This window comes from Zingiber officinale, chromosome 3A (assembly GCF_018446385.1).
Source record: "Zingiber officinale cultivar Zhangliang chromosome 3A, Zo_v1.1, whole genome shotgun sequence".
Taxonomy (NCBI): domain Eukaryota; kingdom Viridiplantae; phylum Streptophyta; class Magnoliopsida; order Zingiberales; family Zingiberaceae; genus Zingiber; species Zingiber officinale.
The window spans coordinates 117,050,897-117,075,520 of record NC_055990.1 but is presented as its reverse complement, the minus strand read 5'-3'; the positions used below and the strand labels follow the sequence as shown (position 1 = coordinate 117,075,520).

The window sequence follows — 24,624 nt, the reverse complement described above, 5'->3', positions numbered from 1 at the left end:
AGGAATATAGAATGCTTGCTTGAAAATGATTCTACCTAGCGAGTTTTAATATGGAGTTAATGCAATATGCTACTTTCTGTGATTTTGATATGTGAGGTTTCCCTTTTTCTATCAGGCACAAATTAACAAGGTATACTTCTTGAAACAAACTGTTGGTAATGCTTGTGGAACAATTGGTGTTCTTCATGCTCTTGGAAATGCAACTTCGCAAATCAAACTAGGTGAGCTACAAAAAAAGATACTCTCATGATTCTACTTGTGGCGTTGTTGAAGATTCTCTTTCTTCTGGAGTCAATCATGGTTGACCCTAAGGAATTGTTGAGTGCATAATCTTTATTCTTTCTATCAATGCCTGATAGGGAGTACATATTTCTGGTGATTGGAGTGCATGCATATACAAGATATGCATGTAGATGAATATTTGCCAGTTCTTTGCAGTATTAGATCAACACCTTAATATTCTGAGAGATTATTCAGAGTTTTGCATATGCAGATATGCAAGGAATGAATCAATTATGGCTCACTTCGGTTTGCAAGTGATAAAATTTAATTGATTGTGTTAAATGACATGAAATAAAGGTTTAGTAATCTGATTGATATGATGAGACAACTATTACAACTACCAGTCTTCTTTCGTCTTTGCAATATATATAATTGGAACTGGTGAACATTTTCTTTTATTTTAAGTACTTGAATTATACTTGTCACACCCCGATAGGGACTTTTTCTTGATAGAAATGGTTAACTCTCAAGCCATGTGGTAATTTTGAACTAATAAAAATCCCTATATTATTTTTAAAAAAAGATCAGTCTCTCGTGTTTTGAATATATAATCCTGTTTACAACTCCAATATTTATGTATACTTATCACATATTGATATATATCAAAATTTAAAATACTTGGCCACATTTACATTACATTACCATTACATATACAATTACATAATAAACACAGACAAAAATATACGACATAAGATGCACAAGATGACACCAACAAGAGATTTAATTTTTTTTTTAAAAAAATTTCTTCACATTTCAAGACCAAACTCTAATCTTGTATTGCAACCTCCCTGCAAAACTAAAAGCAGGTGAAAAGTAAGTAAAATAGTACTTTTTAGGTAAATACGATGAATAAAGAGCACAACTATAACAAAATATAAACTATCAATATGCAAGGCTGTACACATAAGAAAACAACTTGTACACAAAACTAGAGCGCAATAAATCTATAAACTATATCTGTTAGTGTTCTTTTACGCTATGCCATCAAATAAAGTAAATTAGCTGTAATAGACCATAACTTGGATTTCCCTCACACTGACTCTTAAGTAGCACCCTGTGCTTGTCTTGCAGGGGTATAGGTCTATTGATTGATTTGATGGTGTTGCACTCAATGACACTCGTGACAGAGTATATAAATCAATGCACGTGTGACAATAAGAATAATGTATCCGTATCAACAATAGGTTGAGGCCTTCAAAATCTTGGCATGACATTCCATATTATTTATCATAATCATATACCATGATGATGAAACCGTGCATCTATTTCATTGATTACTAGGAGAAATAAAAGTTCCAACTTCTACATGTAATCAAAAAATGAACAGGGTGATGTTGATTTAAACAAGCATGAATCTTATGATTCCTTTGTGTTATACTAAAACAACTTGAATACATCTGAGTGTCATGTGTGTGTCCAATTTGATTGCCAATATTCGTATAGAAAAAGTTAACAAATATATCTAACCATATAGAATAGAATTAAGATTAATGGCAATTAATGTCATAGAGAAAAGAAATTGAATCCTATAATTTTTATCTCTAGAAAGTTACTACCAATTTAATAACAAGAAGCAAGATTAGTATGATACAACAAAAATGAAAATCCAAAAAATTTATGACAAGATTAACATATTTATAAGAGAAAGCTATGTTACCCTATGAGTTCATCATATCAAAAAGGGGGAGAGGCCATGAATCTGAACTTAAAGGGGAGTCTACTTGATTTTGTTGTAGGGAATAAGCTTCTCTTATTGGCCATCACCACCTATGATTGTTTCCATAGATTGTTATCAATGCGTTACTACTTAATGTAGTACTGAATATTAAAACACCCACGGAAAGTGTCACAAATTTCTATTTATTAAACTAACATATAATAATAAATATAAAAGTAAAACAAAAATTAGATTATAAATTTCAAATAAATTTTTTTTTTACATACTATTAATTTTTTATAAGTATGAAAAATTCAATTTGACCAATGTTAGTTTGACTTTTTTTTGAATAAAATGGACATCCTGCATTAAATTACACTTTCAATTATTTTTTTAAACTAAATCATTTGAGTTTGTTAGAGAGATGAAGCATCTTAAAGTTTTGATTGAATAGTTCATTATTTTATCATTATGATTTAATAGTTGAACTTAAAAAAATGATATCTAATTCAATTCGAAGTAAATTGAATCAGTTTTTAATTTTATCTTAGTGTAAACTTAACACATATATGCTAATGTTAATTGGTTTCACTCCATAGAATTATTACCATTAATTTACATAATGGTATAACGACATTATGAGTTTTAAAGCTAATTTTTTATTGGAAAGAACAATGGTTGTGATAGTTAATTTTAATAGTTTGATAATTTCATATTGCATGGTCATTTTAGAAAAAAAAACTTAATTATAAAGTTGAGGTAAATTTTTATACATAGTTTTTATTGATCGATATCTTAACACCTGCATGTTAAGCTGATGAGGAAAATTGTTTTTTATAATGAAAAATAGGCAAGTCAACCAAGGATTAAAGTGTTAAGTCGTGCCAGTGGCACAAATGGAGTTTTACCATTCTTCTCGTTGATCAACACACAAGACAACTTGTTGCACAATGGAGACAACTTTGACACTATAGCAGCGATGCATGTTGAAAATTGAAAGGGGGACTGAAGGAGAGAGGAGAGACCGAAGGAGAGAAGAGAGGAGAGGAGTACCTTGGAGGGAAGAAAGGGCAAGGGTGTGGCGATGGACGTTGTGAGCGAGCGATGAATGAGAGGAATCAAGGAGAAGAGAGGAGTGTGTGGTGAGACAAGGAAGAAGAATCAAGCTGGGTTTGAACTCGATTTTAATCATCATGTCTGCTTGATGGACTTCACTTAATCCTAAATCAACTTCCACTCGACTCCAATATTGTAAATTGGAAAGTTATACAATTGAAATAATAAAAATATTATATTTGTTTTGTAGGAAAAAAAAATTACAAAATGGATCCTTTGCTTTGATGTTTTAAACTCTATTCCTTTGTTTCTTAATAATGTTTTTAAAGAATTGAATCTACTGATTGATTCATAGTCTCTATGCTTCCTCTAATTAACTCTTATGAAGCAAGATGAAAATAGTAATATCAAGATATTACAATATCCTATGGATTTCTACACCTAAGATATCTTCCAAATTCTCTCTCTTTCTATAGTAAACTACTAATGAAACTTAAGATATCTTCCAAATTCTCTCTCTCTTTCTATAGTAAACTACTAATGAAACTTAGGCTATAATATAATTTGAAATTGAAATTTGTTTGAATAATTTCTCTAAGTTATAAGTTTAAGTTAATAGAAGAAGTTTTATTTGCTTAATCTTTCGACTTAGCTTAATTAGTCATCTATTTTTTTTTTTAAAAAATAAAATGTAAAAAATTTAAATAGGCTAAAATTTAGTATCTAACATTGAAAAGTTTTTTTTTTTTTAAAATTTTGTGTTATCACTTTTATGATGTTGGAAGATCATGTGTGTATTTGACAAAAAAATTAGGGTTTGGTTAGATTGTGCCGAGTTTATTCTTTGTTATTTTTCTCTCAACTTTGGTTGGAGTGTTAAGGAAAGACATCATACCTTGTTTGAGGGAAGCAAAAAGTTGGAGGGATCACGAATTATATGTTAATGTCATTCCCGTTTGTAATTTCTGGTGTGTAGCAAGTAACTTTACGTTATGTGGTGAGTTCAAAAAGTCCTATTTGTCAAGGCATGAAGATGAAGATGTTCGTTCGTGGCATCAAGTATAGGTAAATTATAATTTATTTTTAGAATTTTTAATAACATTAATAATTAAAATGATAATTAAATTGTTAATAATAAGATAAGTAATTTAATCAAATTAAATAAAATTTTGAAATAATACTCATTAAATTAAATTAGATTTCAACTTAATTAATTTATTTACAATTAAGTGACTTTAAATCAAAATTTAAATCTAATAAAATTATTTATAAATAATAAAATTGAGATTGATTTAATCTGAATTCAAATAATTCAAATTTATTTAAATCAGATTTTAAAATTGATTAAATCAAATTTTATATTTGAATTACATTAAATTGGATTTTAAATAATTAAATTAATTTAGTTAATCAAAATTTAGATCATATATTAATATGATTAAATTAAATTGAATTTTTAAATTAATCTAACTACAATTATGCTAATTTATGCATATTTTTAATCACTGAGTTAATTAAATTTTTGTTTTTTATATATTATTTTAGTTTATTGATTTTTCTACCAATTGCAACCCAAAGCCCACTGATTTGTTGCTGTTGATATCTAAATTTTTAAAATTTTTCGACAATACTTCAATGAAGAAATTTGAGACTAGGTAAAGAAGGTATAAGAATGTGGAGATGTGGGGGTACTACTCTTGTAGAAGATTACCATGCCCTATCCTTGACTAATAAGAAGGATAGTTATTGTGTGGTCATTGGATTAGGTCTCATATTGGTTCGGTTAATGATGGTTGTTAGATTATTCCCTTAGCAGCTCATGCAAGAGAGGAGGGGTTGTAAGATGAGTGGGTGGATGTAGGGAGATTAACGAGGGGAATTAGATTGGGGAGGCAATGAAATCTCTATAGTTGAGTCTTATAGGGCCAATGTTGCATGGGATTGGACACAAGATATTGGAGAGGAAAGAAAATAGAATAAGGGGAAATGACTTGGTCAATGGGATTGGTTGAATAAGGGCTTAGCCTTTAGTGGTTGAGTTTTCTTATAACCAGTGGCTGCAACAAATAGGAGGACTAAGTTGTCAGGTATAATTGCAGCTAAATGATGTAAGAGAGGGGATCACTACGACTCTTTCTCCTTGTTGCTTGGTCTCTAACTATTGAGTTCTCATCTCTTGTTCTATGGCCACAGGAAGGGAAGGGGTTGGGTAACTAGCTGTTCGATTTTCTTTGTTCATATGTTCTAGACTAAATTTATTGGACTAAGGCCATTAATCCAATAGTTTATCCAATAATCCTGTGGTTAATCTAATAAGGTCCAATTTTCTCTACCTATGAATTTACTTCAATGTGATAGATTTAATTTCACTAAATAACTTGTGTTTTTAATCAATTGGCACCTTCAACTAACATTATACTTAAATAGCCTCGTGAATAATTTGACTTTATGTACTAACTATGATAAAAACCTTAATGAAATTTTATTTATTAGAGTATTGAGGTAAACGTCAAAATTTTTTAATTATAGTAATATTACCAACCAAACCATCAAGATGAACAATCATCTTGAAAATAAATTCTATATGAGCAATGCGATATTATTATCATGCTACAATGGCGACACATGGTGTCAATGATGAATTAGGGTTGGAGGAAGGAGATGAAAACGAGAGAGAAAATAAAAGAAGATTTGGCTACATATGTAGAGGAGCTATTTGGTGGCTTCCTCGCTCGACAGAAGCTGATTGAGATTTCATCCATTTTGAATTTGCAAGTTAAAGGAAACACTCGTGACCTCATGTATTCCTCATGGAGCAATTTGTGAGCTGAGGAAAAGCCTCACATAGTTGTATTGCAAATTGTGCATTCGTTGCCGAGCAGTTTTGAGTTGTTGTGATCTTTGTGGAGTTATAGTGAGTCATCGCTGAGCTGCCGAGCTTGAAGAAGCTCCTTCACCGGTAGAAGATGTTTGCAAGATGTGCAGAACCATTCCAAGTTGTTGCAAGGAAGCTATACTCCAACTCAACTCACTTAAAAGAATTTATGAGTTATAATTAAAACTAAATAATCCCATATGGTTGTTTGACCTTAGTGAGTATTTTTTCACAGGACTAATTTATTAAAATAGTATAGATAGCCCATGCCCTCAAGTCCAGTTGTAAGAATATGTTTACCAAGAAAAATCTGGTCTAGTTGAAAGATGATCAGCTCATGCTTTAACCTCCATTCAGTTAAATAACTAAATCATGGTTCAGTTTCAGCAAATGTGAAGATGCATACTTTTGTTATGACTGCAATGCCTGATCCCATCATTTTGTTTCTCCTTTACAATTTGATATATTAGGTCCCAGAAATGGCAATAGTCTATTTTCTTATAGTTTAACTTTTATATATTAATTGACTGGATATCACGTTCTCAAGCTGTGTGCATTAAGCCACTGTTTCTTAGCTTTTCAACATTTTTTTGTTGGATTATCCTTGTCGTTATTGCCTTTCAACTCAAATTGTCTAATTCTACTGTTGGATTTTTCTTATGTAGTTGAGGAATCATTTTTGGATAGGTTTTTCAAAACAACAGCCAACTTAAATCCATTTGAGGTTGGAATAAATCTTTGATATTTTCTACTGAATTTTCCAAATATATTCTTTGTTGTGCAACCTTTGTAGTCTGCTTCTGCTTGTCAGCGTGCTTCTGTTCTTGAAAAGGACAAAGAAATGGAGGATGCACATTCAATTGCTGCCACTGCTGGGGACACTGAGGTTAGTTCACTTACGATTTTTATGTTGGGTTCTAAAGCTACCCAGACACTGTAATAGACTCCTAATGCTAGTTTTTGTAAATGTTTAGTTAGACTGAATCATAAATATCTAATAAGGCTGAAGGATTTTATGCCTCAGTTATACAGTACAAACAGATTAAGTCGTTTATGACTTGTAATGTTTTTACCATCAAGGAAGACTCTTGATAGTTGTGTGTTTCATAACCTTTGATGTCACGGATCTTTAGTTGGAAATTTGGTACAATCATAATTTTCCACTCAGATCTTTGTAGTAATAGTATATAATCATTATTTTAAGTTGGCTTATATCTATATTCAAATATGGAGATCAATTCTGACAGTTTGTCTATGCAATGAATACAATTGTAGGTAATTACTTGGAATTTGTATTAAATCTGGAAAATTCATCACTTAAATTGCCCAGCATTCCACTTTTATGGTATAATGTTTATTCTTTGTGAAACTATTTTTGTACAATCATAACAAAAACTGTAACTTGGTGTAGTGAAGAGATGGTATAATCCTAGGTTCTATAATTCTACTGCGTCCAACTCAGTGTGCAACATGGATTTGTATTTATATGTATTTTTTATGAGAATAGACAATGGTGATCACTAACTGAAATGATTTTAATAGGAGACGATCTAAATGAGCATGTTAGATTAAAACATGAGGAGTATGATAGGGTACATGGGGGTTATGAGTTTGGAATAAAAAATGAAAACGCGAAAATTATATTGGATTTTGTGATAGCATATGATTTTATACTAGCAAATATGTTTTTCAAGAAAAGAGAAGAATATTTAATCACGTTCAAAAGTGGGAATAATAATTTACAAATTGACTTTCTTATGATTAGGAAAAATAATAGAAAGATTTATAAAAATTGTAAGGTTATTTCTGGAGATAACTATCCAACATAAGTTGAGTAGTATTGGATATGCGTCTCAAGTATAATATCAATAGACGACAAATGCAAGGTTTAAAATTTCGACCCGTGCCGAGGTTTCGGTCCTGGATCGAAACGATATGGTTTCGGTACCATATCGTGCCGTACCGATATAGTTTCGATATTTTTTAAATATAAAATATATTAATTAAAAATTAAAATATTTAACATAAATATTTAAAAAATAAACAAGATAAAAAATAATCTTTTAAAAATGAAAAGATATGAAAATAGATAAATAAATAAATAAATAATTTATTATAATTTTAAAATTAAAATAAATGAAATATAAAACTAATTAGATAATTTTATTAGGGTTTAATAAAGTCTCTTTAGATTATCTCTATCATAGCTAAGAGTTGATTAAAATAATTAACCTAAGTTTAATTTAAAAAAATATGAAATCCGACACCACTCGCGAGCCCGCACGACTTCGGCGCTGTCGCGGGGTTGCGCGATCAGCTATAGTTGCGGGGATTGCGTGACTCCTTCTGCGCGACCACGTTGGCCGTGCGACCCCTTTGTAGTGACCGCAGGGTCGCACGATGCCTCAACGACGGCAACGGAAGGGTTATGCGACCCCTCCGCTACTGTTGTAGGATCGAGCGACCCCTCCACTGTGACCACGGGGTCGCGCAACACGTCGCACCTGTTGTGGGTCTGGTGCCGAGGTCGTGCCGGTGCTGTTCACCAAGCAGAACGAGACGTTTCGCCCGTTTCGACCGTTTCAGCATGACACTTTAAACCATGGACAAATGTGCACAACTCCTAAAATTAAATAGTGGAAGTTAAAGGATGGTAAACAAAACATATTTAATGAGAGGATAGGAGAGCAAGTATTAGGAGAAATATATAGTGACTTAAATACGATATGAGATAAGATGACATTAAAGTTGAAAATGTAGCCAAGAGTGTACTTGATGATTCAACGGGACTTGCATCATTATATAAAGAATCTTGGTGGTGGAATGAGAAAATACTGGAGAAAGTGCAAGCAAAAATAAACAACTTATAAGTGATTATGCACTTGTAAGAACGAGAAAACTAAAGCCAAGAAAGAGACCAAGAAAATGAAACCTATGAATGCTTATGTTAAAAATTGGATACAAAAGAAGGGGAAAGAGATATTTAAGTATAACTAAGATGAGAGAGAGGAAGACAAGAGATCTTATCCAAATAAGATGCATTAAAAATTAATACAATAGGATACTATTAAATGATGATGAAATAAAAGAGCGATGAAAGAGATATTTTCATCAATTTTTTAATGAAGGTTTAGGTGTAATTTAAGTAGGTCAAATGAGTATAGAAAATTTAAATTTTTATCGTAGAATTCAAACTTTAGAAGTAGAACAAGCTTTAAATGGGATGAAAAATGGAAAAGTAGTTGGACTAGATGATATTCTGATAGAGGTATGGAAGTACCTAGGAAAACAAGGTATTGAATGACTTACAAAGTTATTCAATTTGATATTGAAAATCAAAAAATCTTGATAGGGTAAGTACTCTGGTTCCCTTATATAAGAATAAATGAGACGTACAAAAGTGTACAAACTATAGGAGTATTAAACTAATAAATCATACTATGAAACTTTTGGAAAGAGTAATAGAAAAAATACTATGGAAGGAGACCAACCGAAAATCAATCTGGATTTATGCCTGAAAGGTCGACAATAGAAGTTATTCATCTTCTCGGCAATTAATTGAAAAGTATTGGAACAAAAGCAAGACTTACATATAATATTCGTCAGCTTATGATAGAGTCTCAAAAGGAAATTATATAGACAATTTTAGAAAAGAGAAGTGCTAACATAGCATGTATTAAACTAATTAAGGATATGTATGAGGATGCAATGAGATTAGTGAAAACTTAAGGCGGATTAACTGAAGTATTTCCCATGAGAATAAGGTTATATCAAGGATAACTCACTAGTACCATGGTATTTATTATTTGTAGACAATATTGTTTTGGTAGATGAGACACGTGAATGAGTAAATGCTAAACTCAAATCTTGGCGGGAAATGCTAGAAGTGAAAGATTTTAGACTTAAAGTAAAGATAGAATATATGAAATTTAAGTTTAGTAATGTTAGACATAATGTGATAATTGTTAAGATAAGAGATGACGAGTTACTTTAAGTATCTAGGATCTTTTTTGCAAAACGATGGAGGGATTGAGAGATATCTTATATAGAATACAGCCAGAATGATTGAAATGGAGGAGAGCTTGATCATAAAGTATCTTTAAGACTAAAATAAATTTTTTACAAAATGACGGTTAGACTTGCTATGTTATATAGAACCGAATATTGTGTTATGACTTGAGCACATTAGCAGAAGATGAAAGTTATAAAGATGAGGATATTAAGGTGGACGTGTAGACATATAATGATGGACAAGAGAAATGAAAATATTAGAGACATTTAAGATACTATGAACATATATGTAGACGACTCTAGACGCTCCAGTTAAACAATGTGAAACTTTAATAAATGTGCACATCAAATGAGACAGGGAAGACAAAAAAAAAAACTTGGTTAGCAATAATAAAATAAGATAAAATTTATTTAAATATAAATAATGATATCGTAGGGGATAAAACTCAATGGCGTAAAAGGATCCATATAGCTGACCAGCTTGGTTGTTGTTGTTGTTGGTCATCCTACATAGTGCATGTAGCTACAATATGAAATATAATTTGTATGCTCCTACATTGTATCTAAAATATGAAATGTGCATCGCATTTCTATTATATTATGTAGTAAATGCACCCTGTAATGCAAATTTGGAGGATCTTGAATAAGCAGCTAGTATTTGTATTTGAATTGTCTCCTTTCTGATTTACAGCCAGTTAATACTGGCTTTTCCTTCTATGTAGTTCTAAAATGTATTTACAATTGTTTAACCAGGCTGCTTCAGAGGTAGACGAACACTATATTTGCTTCACATGCATTGACGGTAGGGGCAATGAAATTCTTACTTTTTCTTGATAGATAGCTGTTGTCTGTTGATATGACTGTATATGCTAGTTTATTGGATTAATATCACTCAGGATCATTAAATTATACTCGAAAGGGCAAACTGTTTTTATCAAATTTAATCTTCTTTCAGTGCTCACTGGTTAGTTAGACAGTTTAACCCCAGATTGTTAAACCCATGTCCATACAAATACTAATCTCATGGTGCTAACAGTTATCCTTCCACCAGTTGTCTGCCTACGCATAGATATGTTAACCACTTGAAGTAGCTAGAAGAGTGAAAGGAAGATAAAGAAGCGCAGGTGGAAGGGGAAAAGTGTGAAAAGGCTGAAAAGAGACAGGAGATAATGGTAGTAGTGGTACATGGTGAGTAGGCAAAGATAAGATTACATTATTGAGATGGGAAGAGGCTAATGCAGGAGGGGCTGGAGGGTACATATGAACTGTGTTCTCAGACAAGTTCAACACTAGGCATCCTAAGAGCTCGTTCAACATGGTTCAACACCAAAAAACTAACACAAACAAGCTTGAACATTTTTTTAAGCTTGACAAAATAAACGAAGAAAATTAATAGTACTGAACATGGCTTGCTAATGTTCATGTGCAAAACTCATGAAACTTGTCATGTGTAGTGTTTGTTTATATGTTTTATGAATTTAAGGTTCTATTGTTTATGATTTGTTAAACTGAGTAAATTATATAAGTTTCATGTATTGGGCCATTATATCAAGGTTTAACTAACACATGAAATTATGTCTATAGTTGAACTTAGTACAAAGTTGGTAAGCTTTTAAATAAATAAGTTTGAGTATTATATATTCATCTTGGCTTGAGCTTTTTTATTTGTCCACTATACATGCTTGAAAGTATTTGAGCTTTTCTTGTCTTGGGTTTATTCAGTCCGTTGACGCTTTTTAGGAGTGAAAGAAAATTAGAAAGAAAAATATTTTTGTGAAAGAAAGTCCTTTAAGGGAAGAAGTATATAAAACTTTTCACCCTTTGTTTTCTTAGAAGAGTAAATTTATTAATTTAATTTTTAGCATACAATGAGAAATAATGACCACTAAATCTATAGTAATAATTTAATTTTTGTCATAAAATAACTAGTGTTGTAACTTGTTATACTGACTTTCCCATTCTAGTTTAGTGGAAGCCAAATGTGAGTGTAGAATTTTGAAAAAATTATTAATCAGAGGTAGGCCTCTGTAACTTAATATAGATTACCATTATTGTTGTTATTCATTTACACTCCTCATGGTGCTATATTTATAATTGAGCCTTATAACTTATTGCTCAATGCTTCCCCTTGAATTAGTCAAAAATATCCTAAAATCTTGTTATTATAGATATACTCAATTGAAGGACCTCTCAAAAGATGACCTTTAGATCCTAGAGAAGGATCAGTGAAGATTGCAATGTGATGCTGGTGGCTATTGGAGGGAAAGGAAAGGGAAGAAAAAGGGAAGACGATTATACGTTCAACAACATTAGAGGAAACAAGTTAGGTGGTTTAGTTTTATATAGAAGGGAAAGCCAACATTTACTTCTTAAGGGCAACAGAAGAAACCATTGATCCTTTTCTCATTTGGAAGAAGAGGAAAGAAAAGTGAAAAAAAAAATCCGAAGATGCAAAGGGCTTGGAAGGCAAAGGGTGATTCTAGAATGCCACATCGACTTGTGAACAAATCTAGATAGTTGATCATTTGATTTACAAAAGCTGTGAAGATCTTCTTGGACCACACCTTTTTCTGGGTGAAGTGAGATTCATTCTTAATATATTTCATGATCTTATCATGGACAAGAAGGAAGCAATCCACATGACAACTTGAGTATCACTATGTAACTTTATTGCTTTACTAGGAAAGTTATCTCGATCATTAACTCTTTGATCTAGATAAGCTTATACACAACAGGACCTATAGCTCTACTCTATCTTTACACTTAACATGGCAATGAACATACAATGTGTAAATGATCATGGTCACAATATAAAAGACATTTTCCTAGAACATTCTGGAATCCCTTTTAATTTTTAAGGTCACTTCCTACCAAGGTTTAAAATTTCGACCCGTGCCAAGGTTTCGGTCTTAAGACCGGAACAGTACGGTTTTTGTATCGTATCGTGTCGTGCCGATACAGTTTCGGTATTTTTTTATTTATCTATAGTAATTATAAGATAAATATGTTTATTGTGTATATAAAAATAAGTTGTATATTGATTTATTATAAGTTCTCAATTATTGAATAATTTAATATTGTTAGAAAAAATAATTAAAAATAATTTTATTTAAATAGAATTGATATATCAATAATTCAAAATAAAATGAAAGTATCTATAATAATAATAATAATAATAATAATAATAATATAAATTAATAGGAGATATTACGTTATATTAATAACTATATAAATTAACTATTTATTCATTTAATTAATTATTAATTAAATAATATATATTTTAAATAGTAAAAAAATATCAAGTAAAAAAATTTAAAAAATAAAAAATATCAGAATATAAATATAATTTATTAGATTTTTTTTAAAAAATTTTTTAGAATTTTTTAAAAAATTTAAATGAAATTTAAAATAATAAAAAATATATTAGAATATAAATAAGAATTATTATATATTTTTTAAAATTTTTAAATAAAATTTAAAACATTATTTTTTTTTCAGAATATTAATTAATAAAATTTATTTAAATTTAAATATATTTTTTATATATTTTATTAGGATAATTTAATTAGGGTTTATAAAAGTCTCTTTGAAATATCACACATCCTCTTTAGGAATTGTTTAAATTAATTAAATAAAATAAATAATTATTAAAAAAGAAAAAAAACCTGCGTACGTGAGATCACCCGCGATCATCGCGGGCGATCTCGCGATCATCGCTGCCGATCCTGCGATCATCGTGGGCGATCTCGCGGGGGCGTCCTGCGGCGTTGGAAGGGTCGCTGGAAGCGTCCGGCGACCCTGCCGGAGGCCTTCGGCACCGCTGAAGGTGTTGCGCACGACGCCTTCGGCGCCGAAGGCGTCGCAGGACGCTGCCAGAGCTGTCCCGTGTCTCCTCCGGCGTCGCCGAGACCGGGACGCCTCCCGTGCCGGTTTCGGCCGCTTGGCGGAACGGTAAAAACCGTCTGTGCCGGGCGGCACGAAACGACATTTCATACCCTGCTTCCTACTAATCATGATATACTTGTTGGTACAATCGTGTCTTAGAGACTTAAGTTAAGAGGGAGATTGTTGGCATATATGATTTTGAAGTTGTTGATAAAAGGTTCAAGTTAAACTTAGTAATGAGTGTCAAGCGTGTTGCGCAAGAACTTTAGAAATTACATCAAGTTGGCTGGATACTTAAAAGAGTTCAAGTTGGTTAGAGTGATTAGATGCTTGGCAGATGAAGTCTAAATGAGTCAAGGTAACTGGAGACTTAGCAGAGAAAAAATCCATGGGGTGTTTGGCAAATGTGGAAGAAGTTTAATAGGTGTTGGTAGAAATCTAAGAAGTCCTTGGCATCGGCAAACAATGAAATTTTAAAGGAGTGAACTCTCAGTAGATTGTTTGTGGAGCAAATAGCTATTAATCGATAAGTGTTGAGGAAGATATGTTTGTGACATGTTGATTCAATGACTTAAGGACCTGATCGATTGAGTAAAACTTGAAGGCAGGGCTAACATGGAAAGCTAGAATACTCCTAAAGATTAAAGGCTTGTCGAGAAGCATTCGAGGGAGGAATATCATCAACATCAAGGAATGTGAAATAAGAGTACAAGTGAATGTCATTTTGACCTTTTTGGCTGCAAATTTTCTACTTAGGCATATAACTGACCAAAGAACATGTGGTTTGGCACAAAGTCAAAGAATAAGCTTGAAGTCAAGTCGATTCGTGTGACTAAAAGTTTCTCAATCAACTAAATAGTCAAGTCGACTCGATAGTCATTGCTTGTGAACACAAATGTTTTGTTTGGGCTTGAGTAGACTAAAGTTGACAACTTAATTGACTCAAGTTATGTTTGGTTGAGTTGAGTCGACTAGAATGCTTGTGAGTCGACTCGAGACTTGTTCTTTACTAAATGGCATACGTGGCAATATGATTTGAGTTGATTGAGATACAACAAAAGGACCATAAGATGCAAAAAGTTCACAAGGTTATTCAAGTGAATTGACTGAATGCTAATTAGTCAATTAAAGATAGTCGTAACAAGAAAAGGTTAAAGGACTATCCAGATGAGTCGATTGATAGTTGGATTTAAAAACTAAAAATTTGAGTTGACTAATGAACAATGTGAGTCGATTGATGAGGTTGGAGTCAAAAACTAAATATTTGAGTGGATTGATGAATAATGCGAGTTGATTGAAGACACAATTGTTGGTGGAGAAGGTTAGTAATTATTGAGTTGAGTCGGCTAATATGATTTTGAGTCAAGTGATGAAGATTGAGTTGATTGGATGGATATTGAGTTGATTGGAGAAGAAAGAGTTCCTACGTTTGTATATAAGTATTCAAAATCGACATTTTAGTATTGATGTGCAAATTATTTTCAAGTATTGTAAACTACAACTATAAACGAAATACAAGAATTTGGATTAATGACAAGCTTTTAACTTGCATTTTAGAAGTGTTCTCGATAGCCTTGAAGGGGATAGTCTTGGTTCATTTATATTGTTTCTATTACTATTGTTGGTGTAAGGAGACACTAAGTAATCTTTTAATGTATGACAAATGCTTTAAAGTTAATTATTGTGTGATGTAACATTAGTCACTGTGCAAGGTTTAAAATCTCGACCTGTGCCGAGGTTTCGGTCCCGGACCGGAACGATACGATTTCGGTATCGTATCGTTCCGTGCCGATACTGTTTCGGTATTTTTTTATTCATATAAAGTAATTATTAGATAAATATGTTTATTGTGTATAATTTAAAAATAAGTTGTATATTAATTTTATAAATTCTCAATTATTGAACAACTTAATATGGTTAGAAAAAATAATTAAATATAGTTTTCTTTAAAAAAAGTTGATCTATGAATAACTTGAATTAAAATTGATACATCATAATATGTTACCTTATTAATACCAAAAGGAGTGACGTGAATCAGATGGAAGCATTGGTTCTTGTGACATTCTGCTTAGGTCAATTCCATAGTTCTCCAATGACCAGATTAAATAAGCATCCCATGACATGCAATATTGATATTGATTTCTCCACATGTTCATCAGCGTGTCTCGATTCATCACTGGATGTTGGATTTGAACTGGCACCACTGAAATCGGAACGGGTATAGGTACAGGCACAGGATAAGGATAAGGATAAGCATACGCCCCCGAGCTCTGGTATGACGGATCACCATATGATGCATCAGAGTTATAATAAGAAGGTTGCGAGTATGATGAACTTTGACTAGAATCAATCTCAGCTAAACTCTCCCGCATATCTTGATAATTATGAGCTTTCTTTTGTTTGTCACCCTTATATCGACGTTGACATTGAATAGTACTACCTCTAGCTCCATGATCATCATCTTGAGTTACATGTGTGTAATCTATCTCACATGTCCATGGCTCTGGTGCTAGAGTAGGGGGGACATAATTTTTACCACTAGATGCATCACCACTGTCATCACTTCCATGAGTACTCGCACTGCTATCAACATCACTATCCTCATTTCGAACTTCTCGTCGGACTACAGTGTCAGAAGGTGATGATGTTTCATCACTGTCATCATGTTCTTGCTCATCAATTGCATCGAGTGGATTTTCTTTAATTCTAAATTCACCCTTTCCCATAAAAGCAGGAGGTTTGCCTTTTTCTTTCTTTTTAGTAAAAATTGCAGGAGCTTTGCCTTTGCCTTTATCTATGGACTTTGGTTGGGTTTGTGATGTTTGAGAATGCCTAGACCGAGATCCAGAAAATCGAAATTCTTATCAAAAGCTTCATCATCTTCTTCCTCGCAGATATCTCCTCTAGCTTGTATTTTTTCAATCTGTTGAGTAAGAAATTGAGATGGTCGTGGTGGGTCTCCTGCTTCATCAAGTAATGGATTCTCAGCCTCAACAGCGCTCCACCAATCCATCATTGGATTATTCTCAGTTTGGACAAATCCAATATCAAATGGGTCTACATCACCAGACTCCTGTTCTTCATGCTCTTCTGTTATTGCTCTTAGTTGAAGACGTATATTATAATGAACGTAAATCATCTTCTCCAAGTGACGATAAGAAAGACGATTTCGTACTTTTGTATGAATGAGGGAGAAAGTTGACCAATTTCTTTCACAACTGCTTGAAGACGTTGTCTGTGAGAGAATTCGTACTGCAATCTTTTTTAAATTTGGAGTCGATCCTCCATATTGTAAACCACCACCCAGCTGTAAGATAAATAAGAACAAAATTAAAATAATTATTTATATTTGTTGACAATAATTAGTAATAATTTTTACTATATTTACCTGCATCCATTTTATATCTACATGAAACTGCAATAGGATCGCTAAAAGAACCATATGCCTCTTGAAATAATCGACTTTCATTAATAGTCTCAGCAATTGATTTTGTGTTTGTATGCAGTCTTGATATTACATGTCTGAGGGCCACTAATAAATCATCATTTGTGCCAAGATTATAACGATATTGATATGCCGGATTGAGATAATAGCCTATAATAATTAAACATATATAATTATTAATAACAATATTAAAAATTCGTTATCATTAAAAAATACGTACCGGCCAAATGAATAGGTTTTCCCATTTGATCATCCCATCTTGTAGTGATTATATCAATGTAATGTTGATACTTGGTCGGTGATTGTAGACGTCTCTTAATTTCCTCTTTTGCTTCATGAATTAGGTGGTAAACGTTGCCCATTTGTGGCTTCTTGTCCATATCAACTTTACGTAGAATAACGTACAATGGTTCTACTGCTATAAGAATATCTGCGATATAGTCCCAAAATCTGACAGACATAATAATTTTTTGCACCTCCTTACCTTCAGTCGTGTTAGAATATCGAGAGGCTTCCCAATCCTCAGAAGAGAACATGACCTTTAATCCGACTTATTTCTGATTCAACGATTTTAACAGTAGAAAGTGAGTGACAAATCTAGTCGCTCCTGGTCGCAGAATCCCCCCATCAATAAATTTCCTCATTAATCCATGAACCCAATGATGATTATAGATGAATTTTGTTAAAGATTGACTTTTTTTCACTACCTTCTTCACTATATCGAGCTTACCGATATCTGCCATCATTAGATCGATACAGTGTGTTGTGCATGGTGTCCAAAATAATGTTTGATACCCTGCTCCAATATCTCTCCAGCCCTTTTAAAGTTGGCACCATTATCTGTAATCACCTGTACTATATGTTTTGCACCTATCTCGTGAACTACACTATCCATCAAACGAAATATGTAGGGTGCATCATGATACTCTGTAGTTGTATCAATAGATTTATGAAATATCACCTTTCTATTGCAGTATAGTAGAAAGTTGATGATGCTCATCCGTGTAGGTCCTGTCCAGCCATCACACATCAACGTTACCCCATATAAGCTCCATTGTTTTTTGCATGATAGGATCCAAGTCTTGATCTCCTCCACTTGTTCATTTAAATATGGACCGGCAATTTCATATGCAGTCGGAGGTTGAATACCATGACCAGATTTTTGAATGTTGGACACCATGCTACGGTAGTATGTGTTGTTTGCTGCATTAGGGGAAATATGATTAAAATGGAAAAATTTAGCAATACTTTTACCGATTGATTTCTTCTTCTCTTTTGAATATGCATCATCAATCCTAGTCTGTTTGCTAGCTTGGTCTGGGAATGCTAGTAGATCAATATCAGCAATATCGACTGCACGTCTTCCTCCCATAGAAGGAAAAAAACGACCAATACCACCTTGTGTTGAAGGAATACGAACACTTGCACTCCTTCCTAATGTTGATGCAGTAGTTGAGCCACTTCTATGTCGCATATTTTGTTCATAGTCATATTGAGTTCGAGAGGCATTGAGAGCTGCTAAAAAGTTTTCGTCATTTGGAACTTCACCACGACCTTCCATTTCATCATAGATTGGTTCTTTAGAACTTCGACTATCAATAAGTTCACGTTCTCGTTGTTGTTTATACTTTAATGTCTTTTTGCCATCAAGTTCCTCTTTCATTGCACGACGAACTTCTTGAGAAACTTTTGGACAATTAGAAACATCCGGATATCCACCAGCAAGATGTTGTTTTAGGCGTGTGACCCCGCCGCCGCGTCCAATCATATCGCAATGCAAACATTGCCAATGAAATCGATTTTCTAATCGACGTGCGTGTCTCCAAGCTGGATTATGAGATTGTTGTTTTGATGCCATTACCTATGCATTATACAAAAAGTAAGGATAATATACATTTCTAGGTAATGATCATCATTTTATAATGTCAAAAATGTATTTATCATTGTAAATTTACAAATTAAGTATATAAACTATAAACATGAAAACATCAACTTCTGAAATTTGAAACAATCTCCTAAAAATATTAATTCATCTTTCTCAATTTAGATCGATCAAAATTGCACAAGATTAATAGTGTTTTATTAGGAATCATAAACATGACAACATATCTTTATCAAGATTTTTAAAATAAAAGACTTGTAATATTTCTAAACATATTACAAAAGTACAAAAGTTAATATTCATGGATCCAAATTTTAAATTAATTCTAAGATAAAAAATATTATCTATAATAAATATATAAATTAGCATAAAGATGTTATTTTATATATAATAATTATATAAATTAATTAATTAATTATTATTATTTAAAAATATAAAATAATAAAAATATCATAATAAAAATTAATTTTTTAGTTTTTTTTAGAATTTTTATTTTTTTAGAATATTAGAATATAAATCTGAATTTTTATTATTTTTTAAGAAAATTAAATTAAATTTTAAATAAAAAAATATTATAATATATATCTGAATTTTTATATTTTTTTTAAAATTGTAAACAGATTTCTTATATATATTTTTTAAAATTTTTAAATACAATTTAAAACATTAAAAATTAATTTTTCAGAATATTAATTAAATTTTGATTTTTAAATATATTTTTTTATATATTTTAATTTTTATTGAGAAAATTTAATTAGGAATTATAAAATCTTGTTTGGAATATCACGCCTACCTTAGGAATTGTTATAAATCTAAATTACAATTTATTTTTCAAAACACATGCACACTACACGGGCACGCACGGGCACAGCCATCTCGTCGTTGGGAGCGATCACGCCGCTCGGCAGCGGCGGATCGCAGGGTCCGGCGGCGTCGAAGGCGTCGCCAGACTCCTCCGGGGCCACCAGAGGGGTCCGGCGACGCCTTCGGCGCCGCCAGCGATGCATATGAGACGGGACGAATAGGGAATAGGGAATCGTACCTCTGCCGCTGCTCGCCTTCCTGGTGCTCGCCTTGCCGCGCTGCGCCTCGCCTCGCCGCGCCTCGCCTTGCCTCGTCGCGCCTCGCCTCGTCGCGCCTCGCCTTGCCGCGCCTCGCCTCGTCGCGCCGTGCCTCGCCTCGTCGCGCCGCGCCTCGCCTCGTCGCGCCGCCCCTCGTCGCGCCGCGCCTCGCCTCGTCGCGCCGCCCCTCGCCTCGCCTCACCGCCTTGCTGCTGCTGCTAATCGGTACGTTTTATAGGGTTTTTTCGCACGACAGAAGGAATCGTATCAATTCCTTCTGTCGCGCGATCGATTACAGAAGGAATCGCGCGATAGAAGGAATCGATTCCTTCTGTAATCGATCGCGCGACAGAAGGAATCGATTCGATTCCTTCTGTCGCGACGAGTGTCGCTTGTGCTGGCGCGCATCAACGCGCGTATCACGCGCCGAAAGCACAACCCACGCTCGCGCGATACACGCGCTGAAATTGCTGTGTGTCGTGTGCAGGTTTCGGCCGGGCGACGGAACGGTAAAAACTGTCCGTGCCGCCCGGCACGAAACGGCACCGCAATCCTTGTCACTGTGTGACCTAACATCATGTGTACGTGTAGGTGCAGAAAAACTTGATAGAAATGTTGCAAGAACAATGGAAAAGACCAACAGGAGTTGGTAGGAGAAAAGACCCCAAATGAGTCAATTGGACCGAACATTTGACAAAGTTAAAAGCCCCAGTAGATTGAGGACTACATGATAGGTTGAGCACAATCGAATACTAGGCAAAATTACCAAGTTCAGAAAAGAACCTTCTGGTAAAGCAGGCTATGAGGGAGCAACCCTTACTTTGGGACAAGGGTAGCCTCTTGTAACATAGGAACTTGACTAATAGGAGTTTCGAAGTAAAAGTGAAAGAGGCAATTGACAAGAGTTAACTGAGATCAAAACACTTACTCCACTATATTTGACTTCTAAAGTCATAATCAAGTTTGATCAAAATTATCATTATTCAACATCATTCACTGTTATTTTATCTACTTCAAATATTCTATATTTATCTATTACTATTTTGGAAAATAGAATATTGGTGGATCAAATTGTAGGACTTAGTTGACCACATTGGCAGCTAGTTTATGTTTGGGCACGAATCAAGTAATTCTAATTTATTCAAAGTTGGTCAACCATATGGTAATGGGTGGTCGACTAGATGTCAAAGTCAGTAGGAGATCAATCAACAAATAAAGCCATATGGACGTGGTCGACCACATGAATAGTACTAATTGATGACTTGCTTGGCAAGCAATTGATGTGGCTCCCAGAAAAGATCAGAGAAAAACATCAAAACTTGAAACTTATTTGAGTTGGCCCACCACATGAAGAGTGTTAGTTGACCACATGCTCGATGAAGCAAAAAGATAAAGTCTGAATAGCGAAACTTATTTGGATTGGTCGACTAGCATATACAATGTGGTTGACCAGATGACATAATTGACAAGTGAACCAAACAAAGCGCTTATGTGGCAGTCAATCTAGTTGATTAGAATCCAAAAGTGGTGGTCGACCAGATAAGTTGGTCGACTAGAATGAAGTTAGTCGAATAGAATAGGATAATTGCTGCTATGGATAACAATCAAATCTCTCAATTTGGTTGACCAGGATGGATAAATTGGTCGACCAGATCAAATCGAACTGCAACTATAAATAGAGGCCTATGTTGCACGTCCAATTCACTCAACATACATTCATTGCAATTAAAAAAACTCTCAATTCTTCCTTCTAGAAATTCTCTGCACACAACGGCACATTCATATCCCAGACAATTCTCTATATTTATGTATTTCAGTATTATTTTTTAAGTTATATTTCTATTGCTTGCTTGCTACATTGCTTTTGGCTTTCTACACTTTATTTTAATATTATTCTCGAGTCAAACTAAGTCAAAGTGTTGTAAAGTTTCTCCGCTTCTAAAGGTTTTCAAAAAGAAGAAAGTATAGTGGTTGTTTCTTGAGGGTTGATTCACCTAATGAATCATAGGCCGCGGAGTAGGGACTTAAGGTTTCTGAATCACGTTACCTTTTATCTTTATTACTTTTATTTTCATAAAACATGTTTATTTTTTAACCATTGAAAAATTAAATTTCTATTCCGTTGTGCATCTCATTTCAATAAGATTTTTAAATAATTTCTTTAAAGCTTTTAAAATTTCTCAAAACTTTTAAAAGTACTATTCACCCCCTTTAGCACTCAATTATCTTTTATGCATTACTTTCATATCATTTGTAAACGAGAAAGATGTGTGTGTCTATGCTACAATGGGAACTTATTTCATATAAGGGATTTTGAAGTGTAATTTATCTTGAGTCATAGGCCATGAAGTAGCACTTGATCAAACCATGTTCAACACATTGTCTTACTATTGATTGTTTTTTTCCCATTGCATATCTTTGATATTAATTGTTATCTGATTATCTGATTATCCAAGGTTTGCATTTATAAGATCAAAAAAGAAATTTTTTAATTCCAAGTAATATTTACCCCCTCTAGCCACACATCGATCCTAACAATAGTGCTTAAATAATTGGTCAATCACACACAAAAATGAGATATTAAGCCTAGTGGATGTAAGTTACTTGGATCAAATAACAACTCCTATTTTCATTTAAATGGCGGTAGGCAGTGGTGGAGCCGCCTAGGTGGTTGAATTTTTGTTATTATTTTTATACATAATATTATTTTACTATTCATTCTCCGTCATTAAATTTCAATAATTAAATAAAGGATAAGAAATTTAAAAAATATTACTATAAAATATATTAACTAAAAATAAAAAAATAACTAATCTAAATATTTTTTAAAATAATTAAAAAATTAATTTTGTATATATATATATATAAAATTAACAGTATAATTTTATTAGACTTTAATTAAACCTATTTAAATTATCTCAATCATAGCTTTGAGTTGATTAAAATTATTAATCTAGAGTTTCCATGAAATCCTAAGTTAAAAAAACGTGCTGTTTGATGTTTCGGGCTTGGCCTCAGATACGTCGCTGAACTTGGGCAATGCGTCCGGACATGTCACCTAAGCCTGGGGACGTGCCCGGACACGTCGTCTGATCTCGAGGACGGGTCTGACTAGTTGCCTGAGCCTGACGATGAGTTCGGACCCATCGCCTCACACGTGAGCCCACACGTCACCCAAGCCCGGTGACGAGCCTGGAAGAATCATCCAGTTCTCTTTCGAAGCCGAAATAGTTTGATTGCTATGGTAGCGGCAGCTGTTTGAGGTAGGTGGAAAAATCAAAGTTTTTTTTAAACTTAGGTTGACTTTGATCGCTGCCTAAATCATAGCCTTTCACAAATGCGGTGCGGTTGAGGTCTGCCTCCTACTTGGGCGGACACCTCAACTGCCATTTAAAACATTGCATATGTTTAGGATGTATGGAAATATTAACTTGCTTTCCTCGACTAAAGATAATGTTCACTGTCTCTGAGTGAATAACCTTTGCCAAGAAAATACTTTAAGTTCACAAGATCTTTGGTTTTTAAGTGCTTAAGAATGTATGCTTGCAGACTTTTGACTTTAGTAGTCATCATCAATGATGATAATATATTCACTATGATAAAAAAGACACTTTCTAGACATGAAAAAAAAAACAAGTGATTTAATCAGGGTTTGAAATAGTGTCATGCTTCCCAAAACTAGTGGTATTTATTGTTTCGAGACAGGACCGACACCAGTACCTTATAGGCATCTTGACCGCGAGGCCGTTGTAACCTCACGGCGGCCTCACGAGGACACCTTGAGGTTGAGGAGGGTGCTAGGGTCTGCGGGGGCACGGAGGGGTACGAAGGGCACATTGACCATCCACGCTCGAGGTTGTCGCAAGGTTACGACTCTACTATGGTGTGGACCGTGTCGTGGTCCTCTATGGTCGCGATTTGCACTATCTTGATTTTGTTTTTAAGGTTATTTTTTAATTTTTTAAATAGATACATTTTTATTATAAATAAATTGTTAATTATTATTTAAATAAACATAATATATCATTAATAATAGTTATAAAATCTTAGGAATTATTTTCTAAAGAAGGTTGTATTGAGCTTCTTCTGCCTTTTCTTAGCTTTCGTCTGTGTCAAAAAGCAACTAGGTTCGACACCAATGTTCAAAATATCGAGCTTTGTTGGAGTTTCAATTTTTGACTAGAATAATATTATTTCGGTATTGTGCATATTTCGGTGCATGGTGTTGATAATAGATTGGAAAGAAGGAGATGAAACATAGGAATGAGACATTATTTGAGTTGAATGATATTAAGTTTCAATAATTTACCGAATTCAACACCTGGCTTTGATTAAATGAAAATTTATTTATTAAGTTGAATACAAGTATTTTTTTTATTTTTAATTCATGTTATTAAAACATTTTGCAATCGATATGGACTAATGGAATTATTTTTTAAAATTCTATCCAGTTCAATTTACAAATATAAA

The 24,624-nt window shown here is 33.3% G+C and overlaps 1 protein-coding gene across 1 annotated transcript in view; it reads left to right on the top strand.

The window, feature by feature from the left end:
- The window catches only part of LOC122052335 (ubiquitin carboxyl-terminal hydrolase 3-like), a 49,408-nt gene that overhangs the window by 10,149 nt on the left and 14,635 nt on the right, over nucleotides 1–24,624 (top strand). Inside the window, exons 4-7 of the mRNA XM_042613810.1 lie at nucleotides 116–221; nucleotides 6,536–6,594; nucleotides 6,682–6,756; nucleotides 10,635–10,683. Coding sequence (XP_042469744.1) covers nucleotides 116–221; nucleotides 6,536–6,594; nucleotides 6,682–6,756; nucleotides 10,635–10,683 — 289 coding nt within the window. The remainder of the gene's footprint in view (nucleotides 1–115; nucleotides 222–6,535; nucleotides 6,595–6,681; nucleotides 6,757–10,634; nucleotides 10,684–24,624) is intronic.